General features: G+C 35.0%; 1 protein-coding gene and 1 long non-coding RNA gene across 2 annotated transcripts in view; one reads left to right on the top strand and one right to left on the bottom strand.

The window, feature by feature from the left end:
* Nucleotides 1–1,382, top strand: part of LOC113409848 (uncharacterized) — a 58,663-nt gene extending 57,281 nt beyond the window's left edge. The window contains exon 4 of the long non-coding RNA XR_003370583.2: nucleotides 797–1,382. This is a non-coding gene — a long non-coding RNA (uncharacterized LOC113409848). The remainder of the gene's footprint in view (nucleotides 1–796) is intronic.
* Nucleotides 1–25,635, bottom strand: part of LOC148130466 (uncharacterized) — a 203,408-nt gene that overhangs the window by 101,308 nt on the left and 76,465 nt on the right. The window contains exon 4 of the mRNA XM_087966662.1: nucleotides 7,035–7,100. Within this exon, the coding sequence (XP_087822788.1) occupies nucleotides 7,035–7,100 (66 nt within the window). The remainder of the gene's footprint in view (nucleotides 1–7,034; nucleotides 7,101–25,635) is intronic.

The raw sequence follows: 25,635 nt of genomic DNA, 5'->3' as shown, positions 1-25,635 counted from the left end.
AGAATAAATGCTACAATATTTTTCCAAATTTATTTAATCAAATATTTCCCACACTTTTGTAAAAAAAAGAAAAAGAAATAACTGATGAAAAAGAAGGATTTAGCAGTTAACATTTAGCATTATGAAGAAGAAATATATATATTTTTAAAAACCTTTCCTTTAATTAAATATCTACATTTCTATTTGTTATCTAGAGACAACCATAACATTTTTTGGTGATAAAACATGTACTTTTGGTTTTTGTTTTAAATGATACTCATTTAGATTTATTTAACCCTTAGGGAATTGTTTTTTTAAAAAGAAACTGTAACTGATCATATAAATATTAAGTTTACAATTAAAAGTTAATGGAAAATATTTTGAACACTGGTAAATTTGTACATGGTCATAATTAGAAAAAGAAAGAATTGAAGCCAGTAATCTCACTACAGAATAAGATATAATAATTCTATTTGAATTTTCTATTTTAAATTTAATCAGTAAAATAATATGTCATTATATTGTAAGCTATTTTTTTTAAAAAAAGCATTTCATAGAAAATGAAATAAAACTGCAATCTGAAATTCTTTAAATACTGCATTGGATGTTTTTAATACTAATTCAGAATATCAGAATGTATGAAAATGAATTCTTCAAACTGTATTTTTTTTTATCTAAAACTGCTTATAATTTATTTTCCATAACTTTGGATTGTTAATTATTATATAAATTCTGGCTAGTGCTGAACCATACTGAAGTAAAAATATTTAGATTATGTGGGGCTGGAAACAATACACTGGGTCTTTCTTTCTTTTAGATACTATGATTTCATAAGACAAGCTGGAGGGGAGTCAAATCTGCCACATGCTGTGTGAAAAAATGCCACCCTGGTGTGAACAAAGGGTTTAGAATGGAGTCAAGAAGCGTGCAAGCTCAATGTCTAAGCTTTTCCTGTGAATTGTTCTGCCGCAACCTGCAGGATATCGAGTGGGCTAGAAAGAATAGGGAGCTCTTGGAAGCTACAGCAGAGAAACACTTGCAATCCAAAGTAGAGAGAGAGCCTCTTTTGTTTCGTGCTTCCTTCGGCAAACTGTTTTACCCAAAACAGAAACCAAATTTCAAACAAAAATTTCAATAACAATAAAATGCCAAGATTGGCTAAAGAATCCATATTATCTACCTTTACATCTTGAACTAAATGTTGAAATTTATTAATAATATGAATAGTAGCATGGCTCTTTCAAGTGTTGCTCCAAATGGGCTTTAATAGTCCAAATGTAAAAATAACACAAAATACATCAAAAGGCTCTGAAATCATTTTGTGAACTGAGACTAAATAAAGCATTCACTATCCCATATTGTTATATTGTGGTTCAACTGACAATAAAATTTAGTTTTGATTACTTGACTCAATGAGATCCTTTAGTTGCCTAGTTGATTAACTGAAGAGAGTTATTATTATCATGTTTACATTTATTACAAGAGAGTATTACAGTGTATTATATTTTTTATCCTGCATTAAAAATATAGCAATAAAATTTCAAAATAGGAATAATAATGATCCTATGATTTTCATTTTGTTTATAGAACCAGTTAAATTTGTTTAAAGTATAGCATTACAAGCAAATATCAGAATGTATGTAACACTGAAACCTTGCTTCTTGAATGGATTATAAACTTATTTCTAATTACTCTACTTATTACTCTAATTACTCTCTAAGTATAATTCATTTGAATTATACTTTGAAAAATTAACTCTTAAGGCTTCAAGCTTTAATTCTATATCATACTATAAAAAATAAAATAGATTGATTCTGTCCTGTCCTATAATCTCCTATTTCAACTTGTTTTTGTTATTATTTTTGAATAATAGGAAAGAAGAAGAAAAGGAAAGTATGTAGTATATTTTCTCACAAAAAAATATACTATTCATGGCAAATAGACTGAATTAATCTATTCATGGGAAGAGACCGATTCAATCTGAACATATTACTATGAATTCAGTATAGGTGGGATTAAATGAGACATTCTCTACTCAGGAATATTGTGTTGAACACAATTATAGTTGAAAAAGGCCTATTCTGCTATGAAACTGTTTTGTTCTGAAACTGAAGCAGAAACAACAAAGCTGTAAGTTAAGGCATACAACTAAATTACAAATTTAAGAAGACAATCGCATCTTGGCCAGTCTGTTTAAAAATGATCTGACCATTTGGTATTATAATCAACCCCTGTACTGAGCAACATTTTAATATCTTCCTATTACCAGATTTGTAACAATGAATTAATTCATCAGTCCTAAAAGTGGGGGGGGGGTTAACTAAAATTATTTAGAATCCCCCTGCCCATTTATAAGTACAACAATAATACATTATGTTGGAAGAAATGTGTCAACAGCTTTAATTATTTTGAACTCATGTGAGTTAATTTGGTTTCCTTTCTTTGTTCTGTACTATCACCTGTCTTTTAATTTACTTCTCTTTGCAATACAGCATATGACTTCATTTTCGTCCCAACTAAAATAGGTTATATTTCCATATTTCATCTTTCCAATTGTTATAATATAATACATCTAAACAGAGACACATATATCTTTAGACCATGCCTAGTGTTCTGCTTTTTTATTTTTGTTATCTTTATTTGTGTCTTATAATGCCATGCTAATTTATTCCAATTTCTTTATTCTCTAAATCTTGCTTATCCTCCATTATCTGTCTTCTTAAAAAATTGGGCCACATTTTTTCCATAACCCATCTAAAACATTTCCTCTTTTACTTTCTTCATCGCACTTGTTCTCCCATCTCTTCTTTTTCTTTCTTCAATCATTATTCCTTTCTCTTACATCTTTATCTCAATTTCTATGCAATTGAGTAACACCATTCCCATCTATTAACAAAGTAGAACATCTTGATAGAAGGTAGCAAAATTGGTATACCAAATTCATCTGTCCTCTAAAAGGAACAGCAGCAATGGATGACAAATGATTTTGCAGTTTTGATTGACCTTTTTACTTTCTATAAGAAAGTAGGAAAATGCATATGTGGGATTTTCTTAGAAACTGCTGCTCAGAGTCACCTCGAACTGCAAAAAGGGCAATAAATGAATTTAATAATAATAATATTTTTCTGATTGTGCAACCATCCATAATAATAGAAATGGTGGGACCATAAAAAGGAGAAAGTCATAGAAAATGAAGAAGCTAAAGTGTTCTGGGACTAAAGCATTCAAACTGCTACACTTCAGACTTAACTGTCAATAAGAAAAACAAAAAAGTCTGAATAATAGACATGCAGTACCTGAAGACAGCAAGGTAGAAGAGAAAGAACTAGAGAAGATAACAAATTACAAAGACTAATACAAATGAAATAGAATGACTGTTGCAAAAGAAAGTAATGATAGTACAACTAGTAATAGGCAATCCCAAAATAGATGGAGTACCACTTGAACACCACTGGCATTGACAAAATGACTACCAGTCAATTACAAAAGGCAGCTTTACTTTGAAAAGCTTACATCCTCTGATGATACCTTTAACACATTGAACATCATCATTTTCCTATTCCAGGTCTTAGGCAAGAACTCCATAGGTGCATAAAGTCTAGTTTCAGCTGTATTTTAACGATGTGTGTATGTGTTCATTTAATTTATAAGACTATAATTGTAGCATTTAGGTTTTTTTATGTCACTGCCACATCTAACTTGGACGTTTTATTATTTTCACATCTCTAATTAGGGACATTTCAGACATTTAGGTAATTGTTATTAAACTTTCCATTAATCTGGAAAATCTGCTAATAATTATATAGACAATGGAATATCAAATCTCCTAGAGCAGGGCTGTCAAACTCCCAGCCTATGGACTGGATATGCCACATGCTGACCACACCCACTTCCAGTGAAGGGGAAAAAGTCCCAATATGTCACATGATGCCACCATGATGACATGAGTTTGACACCCATGTCCTAGAATAAGTTTAGGTAACAAAATAGAAACCATAAATATTTTTCTGGTCTTTATGTAGAATGATGTACAATAATGCTACAAAAAATTTCCTGAGACTTTTTACTTATATCTCTTTAAAATAGTGAATACATTCGGCTGACCGGAGTCCCCAGCAAAATGTACAGAAAATATGACTACTGCTTTTGCTGAAAATGTAGGTCTAAGGTAGAAGCAGAAAGGACTGGCACACAAAAGTACCTAAGGATTAGGAGCAACAGAACCAGATACAATTAGCTTTGTCTTAGGGTTAACTTTAACCTTAACTTTACATGGAACTGATTAAGACTGTTTGTAATATATATATGTTATATATGTAAACATGTTATGATGGCATTAAGAAAAACAGGGAGCTCTAATTTAGAAACCTTTTGAAAGCCATTTTTCCCCCGTTCCCTTCCAGTGTTCCTACCAGCATGGTTACTGGTTGTAATTGTGCTAATTAAAATGGCACAAATTTAAACTTTTATTTAAAAATAAAGAGAATTTCTAGCAGGAAGGAAGCACTGACAAATTTGAATGTATCCCAGTGGAAATCATAAATTGACAAATGTAAATGTTTTTTTCTCTCTATTTCAGCTTTGTTTACTTGCCACTGCTTTCCTCGTCCTGCTGTTTTTCTTTCTTTTTTTCCCTAAGAGCTCTTGAGCTGATTTGTTTTCCTATTGCCAATCTGCTAGCAACAGCATTCAGCGAGCTGCAAAGGTTTAAGTTTGGGCTTTTGGTTTGGGGAAGTGGGTGTTGGGAAGAGAATGGGTTAGAAATTGCTGTTATACACAAACCTGATAAAGCAAACAAACAAGCAGAATGTATATAATATAGATTGCTGATGGGGGGGATTAGAAAACTTGTAGAGAAAGAACTGTAATCCACATACAGGTTCTGTTTCTCTGAATGGGTAATTAAAGGATGAAATGTCTTCCATTTATAGTTTGTCAAGATATTTAACAACAAAGGATATTAAGGCAATTAGCGACATCAGTAAGATACCAAAGATCAAAATGGTAGCACTATTAAAAATTAAATTTGTTTTACAAATTTAAATACATTTCTCTAAATGATATTTATATTTTTATGATACAGTTGGGGTTTAATAAATCCTGATGTCCTGATGTATTTACTTATGTAGCCCAAAAAGTTATTGATGCTAGAAAAAAATCCAAGCTAATCCTGTATATATCAATTAGACATGTTCTGCTTATGATGGCAGAAATGCTAGTGGAAGAAATAGCACAATTAGTACAAGAAACCCTCTATTTAACTAAGTGTAAATTCTGAAAATATACTTTACCAAATAGAATCAAAGTGAAAATATTGGAATTGCAGGAATGCTACTTTATTGTTGTAGAATACGATAACAGAATTAGAAAAATATCCGTGTTTCCTACACATCATAAATATTTTAAATTGAGTTTTTTTGACTTTCTTCAATTTCTGATTTGTGAAAATGCAAATCCATTCTAAATGGTTCTTCAATGTCTTCATCAAGATCACTCTGAATTCCTTTACAGATAGCAAAGAAAACAGACTTGCAGAATGTGAATACTATTGCACAATATTTTTAATTTCATGTGCTAGCAAAATAATGCTAAACCAATACAGATTACATGGGAAAAGGAGATGCCAGATGTTCATGCTGGTTTTAGAAAAGACCAAGGAACATTATTTCTGGTAGATAATGGATAACTGAAAAAGCCAAAGCATACAAAAAAGAAGTAAATGGGGTAAAAAAAAACACCTTCAGTTATATTAACCATATTAAGCCATGAAATTTCCTTAGGAAAACAGGATATCTGGATGATTTTATTGTTTTTATGCAAAACCTATACACAATACAGCAAGCCAAAATCCAGAGAAAACATACTGCTGATTATATATTGGGGAAAGCTGAATGGGAAGATGGGTATGGTTTAAAATATTAGAAACTTGTACTGTGATGATGATTAGTCTGGTAGCTGAAAATGCAAGTTCTATTAATTAAAATTAAGGACAACAGTGAATAATATTACAATTAATGATAAAGAAGACCAATGAATGACAACAACTACAGCAACCAGCCAATGAAAATATTGAAGTGGTGAATAACTTCTTCCTTTTAGAATCAGCTATCAACAGTAAAGGAACCAGAAGTCAAGAATTACAATGCCAGCTAGTATATGGTACAATAGCAATGAAAACCTTGGAAAATATATTCAGATACCATAATGTGTTTAAAAGTATAAGATCAAAATTGTGCAAGCAATAGTATTCATGTGACACTCTATTGAAGTTGGATTTTGAAGAACCAGAACAGAAGAATTGGTGCTTTTGAACTCTGGTTTAAAAAATATTCCTGAGAATACCATGGAAACCAAGAAAACAAATAAAAATGAACTATAGAACAAATCAATCCAGAATTCACCCTTGAGTAACTAGGCTTCAATTATCATATTTTGGACAATTGTGCAACAAAAACACCTATCTCCTTTGAGAAGCCCATAATGCTTGAAAAAGCAGAAAGAAAAAGAGGAAAACTAACCATAACATAGATGGATTTCATTACAGCAACAATGGAAGCACTATTGGGAGACCTAAAGATTGGGTACATATAGATATAGCAACAGCATTTAGACTTATATACCACTTCACATGCTTTACAGCCCTCTCTAAGTGGTTTACAGAGTCAACTTATTGCTCCCAACAATCTGGGTCCTCATTTTACTGACTTTGGAAAGCTGAGTCAACCTTGAGCCTGATGAGATTCGAACTGCCAAATTGCAGTCAGCAGAAGCCTGCAGTACTGTATTTGAAGCACTGCGCCACCAGCGGCTCTTGTAAAAGAGTTCTATGTCGTTGTTAAGTGTCAATGCTGATGGCACAATCAAATAATCATAACCAATCCTGGGTTATATTCTTAATTCAGTCTGCAGATACTGTTGGAATATATGACCCATTAAATCACTGCTCATAGCAGAAATGGAGTCTGGAAAATTGAATATGGCAATTTCTCTATGTCATTTAGTCACAAATCATAGAGAATTGTACTTGCATTCAAACAAGCATCAGTACTGCTCACCTTCAAATCTTCTTGCTGTACCTTATCTCTATTTATGTTCAAGCCCTCACATTTTAAGGCAAATGCCTGAAAAGGATAAGGGTATATCATTATGGAACAAGAAAATCACTCATAACTATTAATTGTGGTTATAGTACAAATTGTGGTTTTTTGAACACGAAAGATGTATATTGGTTTCTATTCCAAAAATGGAATTCCTGGTTGTACATATATCTCAGTTCTATAAAAACAAATGTATCAATCTATATAATTTTTTTTTGGCATAACCTGCTCTCACGTACACATAAAGTGTCTTGATAATGAACACATTGTTCTTTTGTATCAGAAAATATAAATTATAGAAACACATTATATTTTATTTACAACGAGGAACTGAAAACATAATGAAATTTAAAGTAATCAATAGGACAATAGAAAAAGAAAACAGATTGCATCAGTATAGATGGATATTCCTGCAAATAATTATTACCAGATTAGAGCAAATAATCTAATTTAAATTAAGTACATTTTAACATTAAATTAAACTCATTTACAGTTATTTATACATTTTTATTTTTAGGATTGGACTATTATTAGCTAGAACAAGGTTCCCCACAGCAACAACAATAATAATAACAAATAACAATAATTATTTATAACTCTCAGACAAGGAAGCTTGTCTTTATGGCTAGACAGGTAGGTCATTTAATTAAAACTGCATTGACTATATTGTGTTTGCTGTTGATGAGTGACAGGAAGACAGTGCCAAATGCAATCTCAGCAAATATGAATTATTTTTAAACATTTTAATCTCTCATTCAGATCACACACTACCTCTGTCTTCCTTCTTTCCCTCCACAATACACATCACTTCAATAGTGCTTTGTCCAGAGTGGTTGGGGAATAAAGTGGGAATCTGTGTAGCCTATCCATCACTTTTTATCTTAACTGAATGACACACAAATTCGATCGATTAAATGAAACATAAGACAACTTTGCATTTCCACACTCACTTTCTCTATTACTTTTAGCCATCATTGTGATTAGAAGCATTAAGCATGGTGTGATTTGAACGCTGCTGCCAAGCACCCACACACAAGCTGTTACTATATGAATAAATTGTCAGGAAAACAAAAACCATTTTACATTATAAGAGGCCAAGAAGTCAACTCTAGCAACATCAACCATGTTCATTTTGAAGGCTTGTGTTAGTGAAAAAAGAGAGAATTTATAAATTATCCTTCTCTTGCTTTCAACAGAAATTCCCACCTTCTTTTTCCACTTTTTTCCAGCTGTGTCGGGTAGTGTGATAAGCAACTAAACTGACCTTTCCACTTAATTTTGAAGATTTCATAATAAACCAAAACCAGCTGTGATTTCCTTGGATACAAGATTTCTAAGATCTCTCGTATATTATTGATAAACTTAACAATGTGCAAAATGCATGATTTACAGAATAATAATCCTAACTCTTTCTTGAAAAGTTTTGCAAAGCCAATTGTATGAATGGGGAGTAGGAAAATTGAGGGGGGAAGTGGATAATTAAATATTTGCATTTATAGATTTTACTCATTGTTTTAATTTTGATTTTGCATCCCAAAGGTGCTTTTTTAAGAGGCAATTTGCTTTTTCTCTGAAGATGTTTCTCTTCTCATCCAAGAAGTTTCTTCAGCTCTGATGGGATAGTGGGGAATGGAAGGATTTATATTCCTTGCAGACAGCTGGTCATTTGCAACCTTTATAGGGTTGTTGAAGCACTTGGAGGTTTATCTATGTCTTCAGGGTCACCTGAGTAGTGATTCTGGTTCCTGCAGTCTGCAATTTTTCTCTGGAAACCCATTCCTACTCCCACATCATTAAAAAGGTGTTCATCCAAAATTGTATAGTCAAAAGCCTCTAGAGATTCTCAGGATATAAATGACCAGCTGTCTGCAAGGAATACAAATCCTTCCATTTCCCATTATCCTGTCAGAGCTGAAGAAGCTTCTTGGATGAGAAGCAAAATGTCTTCAAAGAAAAAGTAAGAAACTCAAGTTGCTTCCTGAAAAAGCACCTTTGGGACAACTGTGACCGGATGACTAAGAATCTCTACACACTTTGATTTTGCTTGTTCCTCTTTCCTGTCCTCACTGTCCTTATATTTTTAAATATTGACAGTAACCATTTATTTTTAAACTATTATTATCCTAATTATAATTACTCCTTAACAATACAAAAAAAAACCTGCAGACCAAATTGCTTCTCTATTCTTACTAATGTGGGTATTCCTCATTTAATTGTGGATCAAACAAGAAGCAAAAAATGCCAATATACCAAGACATAAGTCCATAGTAAATAGTGTTCGTTACTTGGCACTTGTAACAACATCACTATTCTGTGAGCCATATTGGTTGCCATTATGCTTTATGTGCAATTCAAGGTGCTGATTATCACTTTTAAAGCTTGGGTTGGAGCCAGGTTACCTTAGGGGACATCTTATCCCAGTTCTTTTAACCTGTTCAATCTGGTCTGGCAGGATGGGCATGCTCCAGATCCATCAGCCAGTGTGATGTGACCCAGGAGCAATGCCTTTTCTGCTATAGCCCCTGCCCTATGGAACATTCTTCTTAGAGAAATTAGAATGGACCCAATCCTGCTGGTCTTTTGGAAGGCCCTAAAAACCTGGTTCTATGCTCAGGCCTGGGACCCAAAATATGTGAAGGGTCCTGCCTCCTGATTGTGCCAACAACCATTGATTGTGTCATCCTCCTCCGCTGAGTACTTTAATGTTTTCATTAATGATGGAAATTTGTTTTTAAATTATTTTATCATTATATGCCATCCAGAGTCATTTGTTAAGATGTGCAGCCATATAAAGTGAATGAATGAATGAACCAATAAATAAGCTTATTTGCTATTAATTTTAATTCATTTGAAATCTTGGCCAATTGTTCTTTGGCTGATTGGTTGCTTTATTTTTTGTAATCTCTCTAGCCTAATCTTACTTGCTTTAATGCTCTGAAACAAAGTAATGTAATATTAACATGGTAGGACTGGTCCCACTACATTTTTATTTCTCATTTGGTGTTTCTTGAAACTAAATCTTTGATAGACTTCACAATTATGGAGATTATTTCTTACAGGCAATATATAGCTGAAGCCATGTATGACCTTGTTCTAGCAGGTTTAATTACTTCTCCTAACATTGTACAAAAGCAGCTTTTTAAATGCATTTAGAAAAATGGGAAGCTTCCTGAACCTTGAAGGTTCAAGTAATTGTCACAGCTAAATACATAATTGTTTCATTTGTTAGCCTAAATTATTAAATTTCTAAGACCAGAGTAAGACCTGTAGAAACTTATTACTTGTACTTTCAAAATGCCTCAGCTTTCCATTTGCTTGGATACTTAAAGAACCTAAGATCCATTTTTCTTACCTGAAATAGGGGAAAAATTATATTCTACACGAAGAAGTAAGGTTAACTCCTTTTGTAAGAGCACAGAGATATCATCTAACTGCTTGGACTCTACTACTGCATAAGATTATGGTGGTATTCAAAATTGGCACATAAATAATGTGTTTTAATTCTTGATTAGATAGATATGTATTTGGAAGCACTGAATAAGGTTGAACAATCGAACAACCGTAATGTTGTCCCCTTGCAAATTGTTCCCTATAATATTTGAGCAAGGTGAGAATGTGTGTCTGCACAGTTCACAATTTGAAAAAAAACAACACTGCAAACAAATTAATGGTATACTCCCTCATCTTACTTTTTCCTACAACTATTTTGTGTTAGGTTTGATTTATGATGTATTTTATGCTTATGCTTATGATTTATCATGTTGCTTGTATGTATACTGAGAGCTTATGCAACAGAGACAAATTCCTTGTGTAGCCAATCACACTTGGCCAATAAAGAATTCTAATTCTAATTCTTCTAATTAATTTGTTTACAATTAAAATATGATATAAGCTTTCTGTTATCATGTGAACTAGACTGATGGAAGAGGAGATTGCATTGTCTTTTCTACCTGATCCTGTTTTACAACTGAAATGAGTAGAATTCAATATGAGTTTTCTTGGATAAAAACAGAACATTTTGTTGCCAAGCTTGAAGAATGAAAATTAAATTGAGGATTTTCTAAGTTTAACATTCAAAAGGAATTTCAAAATGAGAAAAGCTTTAGCATGCTGAATAACTCCTAACCCATTGATTCCAGGAAGATAGGAATGTTTGATCATACATTGCATCATGACTGGAATCAGTCATGATTGCACTATATTGTCAAACATTGTCAAACATTCCTATCTTCAATCAGGCATGATTGTTTTCTTTACAGGGCAAAACCTGGTTTCTTTGGGGCACACAAATAAATTAAAAATAGACTTAATCATGAGTTAGGTATGACTTGAAATTAACAGTATACGATTTGTGTGAAAACCAGACATTAACAAAACATTCCCTGAGGAAGATCTTATAGAACTTGTACCAGAAGCTGTCATGCCCATGCCAGTCTTGTCAATCCTAGATCAAAATTAAATCTATTATAAATGTTACATATATATAACATAGGTAAAGTAAAAGAAGTTTTTTTAATGAATCGCCAATATCACAAATGTGAAGATAAGAAAAACAAATCACAAATGAAACTCTGTTTAGTTTAATTTTGTTCTTCAATGTGACAAGGCATATGGAGAAAAAAAAAAAAGTTCCAAAACAGCATTTCACAGGGATGGGAGAAGCAAATACCACTAGAGACAAACCATCCCTCAAATAATCTGACCCTATACTGTGAAGAGTTATATAGATGACTACCATCACCTTGAAATTTTCTTGGGAGCAGACTGAAAGCTGGGGCATTGTGATATTTTGCACAATGACTGGTAAAATGAGGAGGGACTGAATCAATCAAAACAATGCCATAAGAACACTCCAACGTGGTGGGAAAGTATTTGGACCATGACAGGAAAATAGTAATGATTTCCCCCAAATACAAATCACACTGCCACTGGCCACTGGCCAAAGTGTTACCACTGTTATGTGTCAGGACCTTCATGACCTGGGTCACATTCATGGTGTCATGATGGCTACCACTCTTAAGCTTGTTCTGATTTCATCCCCGGAGAATGCAAATTGAAAACCCCCCAAGACAATAAACCTGGAGAACTCCACCACCAGTCATACCATTGAATCAAGTAACTTAGGTAGACAGGTTGCTGTATAATATGAAGCTGGTACAACAGCAACAATACCACCTGATTCCAAATAGCAATCCTATCTGATTCAACCTTAACAAATAGGATTTTACATCCAGGCACTGGAGGCAGCACCCTTGAATGCCACCGGAATACCCTGGATAACCAGAGTTATTCCAATGCTCTGGGCTTGACTCTCAGCTGATGCCACACCAAACCCAGATGGACAAATTTCTGACAGGACAGCCAATTCCCTTCATGCTCATCCAGGTTTTGGTAATCTATTATTATGTCACTGATGGGGACAATTTTATTACAGTCTGATGTGCTGTTTAGTAGCATCAGCTATTAAATACTGTTTTACAAGCTCTGAACTTTCAAAAGTTCAGAACAAATATAGCCATAGGAAACTCATAGGAAACAACTCACAATTCTTATATGAAATTGTCACCACAATTCTCAAAATGACTGAAAGGTTTTTTTTTCTTCTTTTTATTATGTTGTTGTAAATCTTGACACATTGCAATGCTTCAATACAGGATGATTATATAATATGATTAAAGGTTAACATTCTATTATTTAGATAGCTTAGAGTAGTGATAATAGAGAAAAGAAAAAGCTGTTCATTTAATATTAATTACAATTTATAATGTCAATATTACAAGGATAAAAATTATTTGGCTTTTTTAGATTTATCTAAAGTTGTGTATAACATTGAAAAAAGAATGACTATGACTCACATCAAAGAAATTATTGTATTATTGTATAATTATTCAATCTTAAATTGATTATTTAGAAATTAAGTCCAGGGGTGGGATTCAGCCGGTTCACACCGGTTCAGGTGAACCAGTTGTAAACTTTTTTGCACAGTTCAGAGAACCAGATAATCCCACCACTGGCTGGCCCTGCCCTGCCCCTCCCTGCCCTACCCACCCAGAAATCTCAGCCACTCCTTATCTCACCTCGCCTGCCTTGGCCATGGCATAGCTGCTGCTGCTCTCTGGCTACCTCACTCACTAGCTTGCTTGCCTTGACCATGCAGCCCCCATGGCCCAGCCCACTTGCCTGCCTTTGTTCCGGCCTCCCACGTGGCCCGGCAACCTGCCGAGCCTTCCTCTGCCACTCTCGACTGCCTCTCATGTGGCCCAGCTGCCTGCCTGCCTGCCTGGTGAGCCTTGCTTCACCATTCTGTGCTGCCTCCCATGCGGCCCTGGTCCCTGCCTGGTGAGCCTTCCTTTGCTGATCTCTGCTCCTTGCTTAGTTGCCTCCCATGTGGCACAGCTCCCTGACTGCCTGCTGAGCCTTCCTCCTTTGCCTCTTTGCCAGCCCTAATGGCCTGCTGCCGCTGCCACTTCTTTGCTGGCCCGAACCGCCACCACTGCCTCTTTGCTGGCCCAAGCTGCTGCTGTCACCTCTTTGCCATCATGAACTGCTGCCACCACCGCTGCCTCTTTGCTGGCCCAAATCACCACCACCTCTTTGCTGGCCTGAACTGAGGTAGCAGGAGTGCCAGCAGGCTGTTTGGGCTGGCAAAGAGGCAGTGGCAGGCCATTCATACTGGCAAAGAGGTAGTGGTGGTTTGGGCCAGCACTTGTGTGCATATATACCATTAGTTTTGCCATTGAATTGTCAGGTTTGTATATTGAGCAAAATTAGTTCTCCTTGCTATATGCAAATATCTCATTTTATTAAAATGCTTCTTATTCCCCCCCCCTCCGAGATTATGCCTAGTAGGGAAACCCGTGGTCTCTTTCAAACTTAAATTTCAAGATTTTCTGCATTATATCCCATGTAAGGATTCTTATTATGTAACCACAACATGTGGTTATTATTGAGTTTCATGACATTTATAGCATTCATTACTGTATGATTTGTCTCTGATAGATATTATTGATGGAGTCATAAGAATTTATACCAGTTTTTCATTAGATTATATTTTAGTGTAGTCCACAATTCTTCCTATTAGTGTGTTTTGACTAGATCTTCAAAGTTTTGCATCCATGTTATCATAAAGGTTTTTTGTTTGTTATGTATCTGTATCATATCTAAGTAAAAGTTTATATATGTACCCCAATTGTTGTTTTTCTTATATGTGTATTTTCTTTGTAATATATAATAGCTTCGCTATTCTTTTCTGTTTATTCTCTCTCTCTCTCTCTCTCTCTCTCTCTCTCTCTCTCTCTCTGTGTGTGTGTGTGTGTGTGTAGTCCTCTGTAGATATCCTTCTATTAGTAGCTGACCAAAAAGTGAAGCAAAATTAAGAACAGGATAGAATACAGCTTAAACCATCAGCAAGCACCATTTTCAGTGGATAGTGGAAACAACTAAAAAGTCTATTTATTTTGATTCCATGGCTAATATTAATACTCCCTCCCCCCAATAATGTCGATATACTAACAAGAACAGATCTGTAACATTCACAGGATTAGGAACACAATCAATACCTCTTCCCTGTCTTCCATGGTCTGGTAAAATATCTATGACTTGGAAAGTGAGGAGGAAAAAAGCTTAAGATGTTTATCTGAAACATAGATATAATTGTAGGGTTTTTTTCTGGTAAATACAGGGAGTCCCTGCTTAATGTCCATTCATCTAGAGACCATTTAAAGTTATGGCAGCACTGAAAAAAGTGACCTACAATCTCTTCTCACATTTATAACTGTCTCAATGTCACCATGCTCAAGATCTTGGTAACTGACAACCAACTGTGGTGAATGTGTACCTAAAGGAGCAGTGGGGAGGCTTTTGTCAACACAGAGCTTTCCAAGAAAGAGGTCTGGAATAAGAAACTGCAGTCCCAAGCTGGATGTGGGAGAAGGAAGAAATTGCCTCTCAACCTCTCCACTCCCACCCAGATGCATTCAAAAGTTTGTACTCAAAACTGATGCATCAAATGCAAAGACCTGGATTAAGAGACTGCATAGTCCCAAGCTGGAGCAGGGAGAGGGAAGAGCTTCCGGGTAGCTACACCCTAGATCAGGGGTCTTCAAACCTGATATCTTTAAGACTTGTGGACTTTAACTCCCGGAATTCTTCCTCCAGTCATGTTAGCTCAGGAATTCTTGGAGTTGAAGTCCACAAGTCTTAAAATTGCCAAGTTTGAAGACCCTTGCCCTAGATTCTCTCAGGATAGATCTAAGAGGTTAGAAGGCTATAGTTTATTTTGGCAAGATTCTATCCATTAGGCATAAGCAAATAAAGAATTGGAATAAATTGGATCTTGTTATCTCATCTCTAGGCTTGGCCCTGATACAAATTTGCACTTTTGACAGTTGAAGCATTCTGAAGTCATGTGATCATCATTTGTTACCTTACCAGATGGCTACCAACAAAAAGTTAAAGGGGAAACTGTAGATATTTGCAAGTCTTGGTCATGTGATGTCTTCCTTAACTCCCTTAATTTACCCATTATAATTTATATTATGCTATAATATATTTATAAGCTAAAAATATGGATTTAAAACTTTTAGAAAATTATTAACTACTAAAAAAAATGGGAACTTATCATCCATAATTAAATATAAATAATGCCATTAATATGAATTTTAACTACAAGATCCATTAACTGCTAATGATGATAAATTAGTAAAATGAAAAATGCAAACAATATGTCAAAGTTCTACTAGTATAAACAGCAAGACATGCCAAATAAATTATGATGCAGGAAAACAGTATTTCAGCACAGTGTCCTGGATACTTCCATCAAAATCATGTATGATCACACTGGTAGAAAATTGCTGTTAGGAAGCTATTGGGGGGGGGGGCTTTCATTTATTCTTGATTACTCATGACTTTATGAATAAGTCTGTACCATTTTATTGGGAACATCATTTTCCTCAGCCTTTCTTCAAAGAGCTAAGAGGGAGTGACTGATCCAGATTCAGCCAGTTGGATTTGTGCCATGGCAGTACTGGAGTTCACTATGTCCCAGGTTTTAGTCCAGTGCTTTTAACTGATATACTCTTAGATAGATTGATCAAAGGATCAAAAACACATATCTTTCTTTATGCTTATAAGTATTATCATTTAGATAAAATTATATCAATGACAGTTTACAACTAGGGAAAAATCTATTAATAAAGTTAATATTTATTTTATTGCAATTATATAAGGACATTAACTTGGAAAATAGAGAAAATAGGAAAAAATAAAACATTTTTTTTAATTTGAGAAATAGCTATTTTAAGAATGGCTGCTATAACAATGTTAGAATTGTTTTAAGATACTTTGCTATTAATCTTTTAGTTTCTTCAAGCTTGTCAGATAAAAATGATTGGGCCCTAAAATATATGTAAAATTTCAGCATTCCATTTCTGACATAAAACAGATTTTTTAAAGTAAAAAAGAAGCGAGAGTGCTCTAAAAGATGAATATGAGAAAGCATGCAGTCTTTGGAGGAAATTTATATAACTCCACATCGCAATTTAAAAAACAAAATTGCTTAAGAAAACTGCTATAATTTTGATGGAAAACTGATCAATAGAGTGTTCAATCCCAATTAACAATGTTAATGCCACATATATATCACCAACTGCAATAGAAACAAGTGAAGTCACCAAACTGTATTGCCTAAAGAACTACTTCACAGACACAGTTGTATACCTTTAACACAAAGGCATTGTAATTTGATCAACTTCTACTATACAAACTTCAGGTAAGAACTGCACATAGAACCCCAGATTCAAAAGAACCAACCAGAACGTTGCTATAGCCTCTCCACACAACTGCCACATTTGTATTTTCTTTTAAAAAGTAATATCTTGGCAGCTATTTCACTTGTATGTCAATTTAACAACTGATGAGAAGAATTACACAATCCAAAATTTGTAGAGGATATTTAGTCTCTTCTTTTAAAGGGTGGCGTTTGAAAAGTTGAAAGCCTGGTGCTGAAGTGACTTGTACTGATAAATATTTGAAAAGCTCAGTCCAATTTCAGTCCAATTTTGTAATTTCCATATCAAATTATAAGCTCAGAATGCCTAGAGCGCAAATAAACATACTAAAGGCTTTTTAGCCACAAGGAGATAAGATCTCTCTCTGGAGAGACTTCGCAAAACTGCTCCCTTGCTTTTGTGCAGACTGCTGGAATGTGCTTGCTTTTCATTTCACTCTTTGTGTCTGGCTCTCAGGCCTCACAGGCAGTGTCTTAAGCCAGGCAGGGTCAGCACAAACAGAGAGCAGCATTCATGGACAGATCAAGTTTATGTGAGAATCTGTTCCTCCTGTGCCCTCAATTTCCATTTGAATTGTTAATAAAATTTCAACCTGAAAGGCACATGATCGCATCAATAGAGAAGTCACGCAGAGAATCCTCAAGCTCAGAAAAACAAAATTTCTTTATTTTTTTAAGCCATCGTTCTCCTGCATTCATGGGAATTATGCCATCTAACATCTCTCCTGAACTGATCCTTCCAACCCCATAGTAACATCTGAGAGCAAATAAGCTGCTTGCTTTAAAAGAATAGGCACATAAATGAAAAATAATAACACCATCAGCTACTCAGCATAAAAAAATAATGCAAAGATGGCAAGAAACTAGACTTAGAACTAGATTCTCCAATGTTACAGCTTCAACAAATGCAACAAATGCAAAGAGGCTTTTCATTATTTTAAGGATATTTCAAGGAGCTAATAGTTCTGATTAGGACACCTTTCCATTGTTTATGATATAATATGAACTATGGCTCCACAGAGTTAAAGTCAGACTCCAGTTAATTTGATTCCCCAGTACAAATACTGTATAGGAACAAAAATCACTCTTTGCTTCTGAAAGTTGAGTCAGGGCAACCATACTATTTTTTTGTTGGTGAGAAACATTTCACTGCTTATCTAAGCAGTTTCTTCAATCTGAGCAAGTTGGTTAGAGGGAAATCTTCCATGGAGATTTCATTTCTTATCTAATCTGAATAGGCTAATTAGGTAAGTAGACAGAGAGCCATTGGAGTGTAAATATTCCAACTCCTAAATTGTTTATCCTAGGTGGGTCATTAAGTATGGCTTCACTGGTGAATTGTGAAGTGGTCTTGGGGACTGATGAATGATCAGCATTAAACAATGGGGGACAGTTTGTGTCGGAGGCCTCCACCTCTGTTAAACGATAGATTTTCCATTTTGGCCTAATTAAATTATTTCATTCTTCTCTCAAACCATTTATCTTCTCTGTTCAAAATCTGAACATTATTGTTTCAAAAGAGTACCTTTTTTCTTCTAAATGAAGGTATACTGCTGATTCTGGCCTTGTGGTGTTGCTTCTCTTGTATCTTGAACTGTACTTGGAAACCAATGCAATTCCTATAGCAATGATTTAATAAGTAACACTATTGTAGTTGCCTACTAAAAAGATGGTTGCTGCATTCTAAATCAGCTGAAGTTTCTGAGTAGCACACAAGGAAAATCCTATGTAATGTGAATTACAATAATTTAACTGGGCAATTGCAATGGCATGAGTGACTGTCCTAAAAACATTTATTCAAAGTAAAATCATAACTGATGTACCAGCTAAAACTGTGCAAAGCTCTCTTGGCCTACATTATTTACTTGCTGATTAAGTATTCCTTTCCTATGGCTGAATGCAACCTTAATAAAATCAAAATTTACATGATATTGGAATCAGCTCAGTTCTGAGTTTACATTCACTTCATCTTATTTAGGGTGAGACTAATGTTCCCCCTCAAACTCCCTGAGTCTCCAGGGACCGACTTAGAATTTCCATTTTCCATTCAGCCTACACTATCGATAAGCCCTCTCTCAAAGGCTTTGTGTTGACTTAAATAGATTTGGAGAATTGACCAAGTTCTGAAGAACCCTATAGTTGAGTGTTTATAGCCTACACATCTCCCCACTACTATAATTGACTAATTCTACCTCAGTAATGATGAAACCATAGTAAAACATAGTGCCTCTAATTCCTATCTTTCATTGTTAATACTGAAAGATACTATGGCCAAAACATATCGGGAGGCAAAGATGTTTCTGAACCTTCCTTCCAAGTTCTACTTCAGATCATCCATGAGACTGACTACAATTTTTATTCCATGTACGGATATGAAACCAGATTTTTGTGGTCTGATTATCTGGTCTCAGGTTATCTGCTTCCATGGTTTCTGCTTTCCATGGCTCTTGAAGAATGACTACTTCTTTCATGATCTTGGAAGTTTTCCTTCCTTCATAAAAGCATCATCTGCTGCTTGGATCAAATTCCCAGTTAGCTAGTCAGCTGATTCAGCTCCTGGATGCCAAGATCATAGAGAACTCTTGTCTGATTCTTTTCTTTCTCTTTCCCTAAACCTCTTCATATATTATTCCATAGTCGTGTCCTAAAATAAACTGCATTGATGAATGAGATAATGGTTGCATTATTACAATAGAATGTCCTTTGTCCATCTTATAACAAGAATATAGCTTTATCCACTAAAGTGAAACCATTATATGAAGAGAAAAGGAGAATCAAACAGAAATAAATATTCACATGTGCCTTAGGCAATTCCAAAATTAAATGCTTGGTCAGTGAGTTGGTCCCCTAATCTCTAATAAAAGTTGAATATTTCTTTTTAAAAAGTTAATGTCAAAGAAGGGATTTGCTGGAGGCTTTTGTCTATGAATCTTTCCAAAGAAAAAGTAATGAGAACCTGGTGGACAAGAAACAAGGCAGGTAACTTCAGGTTAGGGAATGAAATTATTTTAAGATTTTAAGAAGAGAAAATCCAATGCTCCCAGACTTCTAGATTCAGTAAATAATCGGGCTGTGCTTGAGTTCTTGTTTTATTTGGAACATGGACAAAGCCTTGCCCAGTTCCTTTTACAGCTTCTAAGGGTCAATATGGATAAGCTTAGCCATTGTCTTTACTCTTGAAATCCAAGTCTTTTCCTCTTGGCCCAACACCCATCTCTGTTTCCTTTCTATAAGCTGCTTTCTGATAAAATAAATCCTAACAAAATAGTTTAAATAGCTAGTTTATGTCTTGAGAGAGATAACCTGCTAAAATGCCATATATAAGTCTCTGCAGATCAATTATCAATTCCTCATTTTAAAACAGCATTTTTAAAATTAATATGAAAGATAATACATTTTTTTTGGGGGGGGGAGGAGAGCTTGCTTTAAAAATCTAGAAAAAGATGAAAAAGGAGGCCAGTGAATGCAACTCTTGAGCTATTCTAGTTGGGTAGGGCAGCCCTGAAAAACTTTTATATGGGACTAGAGTAGGATTTTTGAACACTTAGAACAGCTCTGGTAAATGCATAGTTCAATATAGATTTTGTTATTGTTATTGTTGACTTTTGTATAAGAAAAGGGGAAGAAGGACAAGCAAGGAGATGAGCATATGATGTTTTACTCACAATAATATAATAATTACAGTATTTTATTTTTTGTTACAAATAATATACTATAAAAATCATATGCCTTTTTTGTTATAAATACATTACTGTACTCAGAGTAGAGTAATTGCATACTCCTAAGAAAAAAACAAAGTGACTGAAAATGTCAACGTAAGTGCAAAACATGAACTGCAGATGAACTGGTTTGCATATTGTTTTAAATAATCTCATAAAAATGGAATTTCATAGAATAACTGCTAGAATTAACTGTATGTAACATTCATCAAAAGACCCTGTTCAAGCCCAATGTTGAGCCCACCATAGCCGAATATCAAAATTCCAAAGGATCAGAGAGTATTTATTCAAATCAAAGATCTGCTTGATGTGACATATAGAGCTTAGCAAGTAGATATCTTGCTAATACATAAAGCTCTTGTCCCAAGTCAGTCTTTGTACTGCTTATATCAGAAGTACAGAACTGAAATACATAAATGTACATAAATTCCCTGAAAACCTTGAGCTTATCCCTAGAAACTTCCAAGTCTTGTTAGCAGATTAGAATTTTGAAAAGAAAAATAAATAAATAAATACATGATTGGGGAATAATTAAAGTAAGTTTCAATTTAACTGAAATTAGATGTAATTTATCTTTTATCTTTATAATTTTAGCCATTGCAGCCACCCCTTCTTGGCCCACTAAAGCAGGCCTACATTGCCTCATTATGAATATTTAAATCACAATTATAAGTTGTGAATTATGTTCCAATTTTATGTTTTACTATGCACAAATCTTTCAGTCTTGGAAATGGTATTAGAAAAAGAGAAATTATTGTGTTTCCAGTAATGAAGAGTTCCAAATTTTAAAAGAGAAAAACCACAAACATTGGGTAAGCAAGAATGGGTCTCTCTGATAAATGACAAATAGACATCTATCACAGGCTTGTAAAAATATTTATAGCTAAAGGTTAAGGCATAAGAAATTTAAAAACTCTTCTAGAGGATTAACATAATAATAACATCTACAAAGAGCAGCAGACTCTTCCAATAGTCCTATATGCCACTGAAGATATGTAGCAAATAATATTTTGACCCATTAGTCATAATGGATGCTAGTTAATATGGTTTTATGATTTCAGAGTGAAACTAAGACTCATTAAAATACTGGATCCAGTTAGGGCAGGAGAAACCAATATGGGTTTTGCATTCCCATGAAGTAACAAACCATAATCGGTATTCTGCAAAGAAATGTAAGAATAGTATTGTATTTTAGCAAGAAGTACAAACATTGTCAATTTTAAAGCTATGTAACTTCAAAGCAAAATTGATGATTAAATAAACACCGCTTTAGCAGCATGTAGATTTTCCCCACACACATATGGAGAGTTTCCATTACATGCTACTTCTCTCACATGAAGTAAATAGAAAACTCCTTTGTGGAAGAGGCTGACCATACATAATAGAATAGAATATAACTTTATTACGGTCTTAGACCAGCAATAGACATCACTATTTTATGTATGTATGTATGTATGTATGTATGTATGTATGTATGTATGGTATTCAGCTTTGTTCGGGTATTTTCCCACGTCATTATAGTTGTGCTTTTAAAGCTGTAGCAACATTTTGGCAGAATCTCATCTGCCATCATCAGGCTTGTGTATTGCGTTTGTCTGTGAGTCAGGCTTTCACAGCCGTTTCTGTTTTAAATTTGGTGCTAGCCTACTGCTGTGTTATGAATAGAAGAGATGACTCCACCAGGCTGTCAATTATCTGGAAGCCTGCACTCACAAACAAAAAAATCTCCACACCACAAGCCAAGCAAACACCTGGGCACAAACAGACTCCCCCTGATACCTCCAGCTCAAACACACCCCAACCAGGCACCCAGATGAAACCTAGCTTCCTAATAAATGATAGCCGTCCTTTTACCTGAAGCCAAGCCGCACTAAAAGCCTCCAATACAGGAAACACAATGTTGCCAGCCAATCAAAAAACGCTACAAAACAGACAGAAGATATTAGAAACACCAATCAAGCAGAACACAGCAAACTCCAAGACCAATAAACACAGACCAAGACTCCCAACCAATCAGGATGAAGAAAAAACCATTCTAACACAGCAGTAGGCTAGCACCAAATTTAAAACAGAAACAGCTGTGAAAGCCTGACTCACAGATGAACACAATGATGATGGCAGATGAGATTCTGCCGAAACATCGCTACAACTTTAAAAGCACAACTATAAAGATGTGGGAAAATACCCAAACACACACACACACACACACACACACACACATTATAATACATTAATAGTGGATAAAAACATCCGTTAAGAAAATACATGTTCTCAAACAGTTAGGGGCACTCCATATGAGTGGAGAGCCAATAAGTATGTGTGTAAATATCATTTTCCAAGGATTGTTCTATCTCCAAAAATTGTCACAAATTGACAGCTATAATTCTGCGGCCAATTTTTTTGTAGTAGACATTGCAGCAACACAGAATTTTGCCACTGCACACGTAATAGCTGGGTTTGAATCCTGGAGGATAAAGTCTACATAAAAATTGTCTGCCCTCCCTAGCAATCTCTCTAGTAAGGGGAGAATATACAATGACCTATAAAGTCTGTATAACTCACAGTACAATAAAACATGTGAGATATCTTCAACTTCTCTTTTACCCATATACATACCCATTCTGCTATTGGTGTTTTCTGATACCTGCCCTGAAGGAGCACTGATGGGAGAATATTAAATCTGGCTCTGAAGAATGCTATTCTTTGTTTTGGGAAGATCAGATCATTTAGATATCTTGCTGATTCCCACACTCCCTGTTTGATTCTGTCCCTACTGTGGCAAGCCAACCTATTTAGTTATTCTTGGAACTCCAAATCCTTCATTCTATTGATTACTATTTGCTTTGCTTGGTCAAAGCCTAAGGACATGAAAAATACTGGTGAGATCCCATAGGAGCCCAGCTTGTGGTCTATTGCCTGTTTCCAGAGGGAGGGGTAGTTATCAATCAGTACTAGCTGGGCGAGTCCCTCTGGGAAGAAATGCATTTTAGCCAATGAATGATCATCATCTTCCAGGCTCTTACCTGAATTTGAGGCATGCCTGTCTCGATTCTTACCTGGGCATTTGGAGTTCCTTTGGGTGCAGCTAAGATGGCTCTCAGGAATTTGGTTTGTAAAGGTTCTAGCAAGTCTTTTTTTGCAAGGATTTCTGTTTGTGCCCCATATAGAATTTGTGCCAATGTTTTGGTCTCAAAAAGTTTTAAGGCCACAGGTACTAATTGCCCTCCACTGGTGTAAAAAAAATGTTTAATTGCATTTGAGGACCTATAGGCTGCTTGCAGTGTGTGATCCAGGTGTGCCTTCCATGTCCCTTGCGAGTGGAAAACCACCCCAAGGTATCTGAATGTCCTAACCTGTTCTAAACAATGCCCTTCTATTTTCCAGGAGTACTGTCTAGGTCTTTAGCAAAAACTAAAACTTTTGATTTATCAGAATTAAGGACCAGCTTATTCTGTTTACAATATTCAAGTGTTGCCGTAATTGCTCTCTTCAGTCCTATGGGAGTTTGTGAAATTACAACAGCAGCATTGGCATATAGGAGAATCGGGATTTTACATTGTGCTATGTTAGGAGGATGTATATCAGGGTTCTGTAAGAGGTTGATCAGAGGGTTAATGTAGAAGTTAAAAAGGGAGGGAGATAGGATGCAACCCTGCCATACCCCTTTTTGTAGCCTTACTGGGCCAGCTAAATATGCTCCATACATAATAGAAAAAGGAATCTGTAGTAATTTTCAAATTCATTTTAATTTAGCATATAAAGACCAATATTTAGAATGGGAAGATTCTAATTATATGGGAGTCGCTGATGTTCTCTGAGTTTAGTTGTTTTCTTGCAAAAGTTTCATTATCTGACTAGGTAAGATCCTCAGTGGTAGAACAGAGTGGGGTTTTCCCTCTCTTTTAATATTTAATTAATTTTGAATATACATGCATGTAATTATATTAAGGGTTTGCCTTAATTATTCCATCCAATTCCCTCTAAACCCGAAGTGGTAAAAAAGAAAATAAAGAAAAACAAGACTCCATCCAATGTCTGTTTCTGCAAGTTTTCTTTGCACCTTTGTTTTCATCATTCAATCGTTATTTTTCTTTGTGCTCATTTAGTACCGCATTTCCTATTCATTCTTCATTCCATGAGCTAGTGTGAATAAAATTATATCAACTTTGCTTTTATAATTGAATTGTTCAATAGAACAATTTTTGAAGAAGAAAGAAAGTAACACATGGTAGCAAAAGAGTAAATTGATGCAATAGTTTTTAAAGGTAACAGATGGAAAGTTCATTAAAAAAGCAATAGAGTGTTTTGAAGTTCTTTGACTAAAGCTGCTTCCAATTTCTATTTAAAAAGAACAAACAAAGAAGGCCAAAAGAAAGAGAGGTGAATATGCCAACGATTTGTTCCACTACCTCCAAGTAATCTGTCTACTGTGCTTATATGTTTATTTGGCTGGCTTAATACAGTAGACACTGTAGATAGATCTTAATGTACAGACATATGACAATTCTAAGACAACTGGATTTTTAAGTGATGTGGGAATACTGATGCAACTGGGACTTAGGATGCCTGTTTAGGATTTTCAGGACCATCAGTAACTGAGCAGGTAAAAGAGCCAGATGTCTGAAGAAATGTATAACTTTAGAAAAGATGGAAAAAATAAGCAAATAAGGATGATTTGCAGCAAACTGGATGGACCCAGTTAAAGTCACAAGGTACACTTTTGGAAGAGGTGTTGGCTACGGATCATCCCAGAAGAAATATGGCTTTGTAATGATTAAGAGCCGCAGTGGCACAGTGGTTTAATGCAGTACTGCAGGCTACTTCGCTGTTCGCTGGCTGCCAGCTGTTTGGTAGTTCAAGTCTCACTGGCTCAAGGTTGACTCAGTCTTCCATTCTTCCAAGGTCAGTAAAATAAGGACCCAGATTGTTGGGGCAGTGTGCTGACTCTGTAAATCACTTAGACAGGGCTGTAAAGCACTGTGAAGTGTAATATAAGTCTAAGTGCTATTGTTATTAACAATCGACACAAAGGTGATGGTATTAAGCAATTAGA

Source organism: Notechis scutatus, chromosome 5 (genome assembly GCF_049901735.1).
Source record: "Notechis scutatus isolate UNSWTSFEM ecotype Mainland chromosome 5, rNotScu1.2, whole genome shotgun sequence".
Lineage (NCBI taxonomy): Eukaryota > Metazoa > Chordata > Lepidosauria > Squamata > Elapidae > Notechis > Notechis scutatus.
The sequence above is the reverse complement of the archived record's forward strand: the minus strand, read 5'-3'. Positions and strand labels throughout refer to the sequence as shown.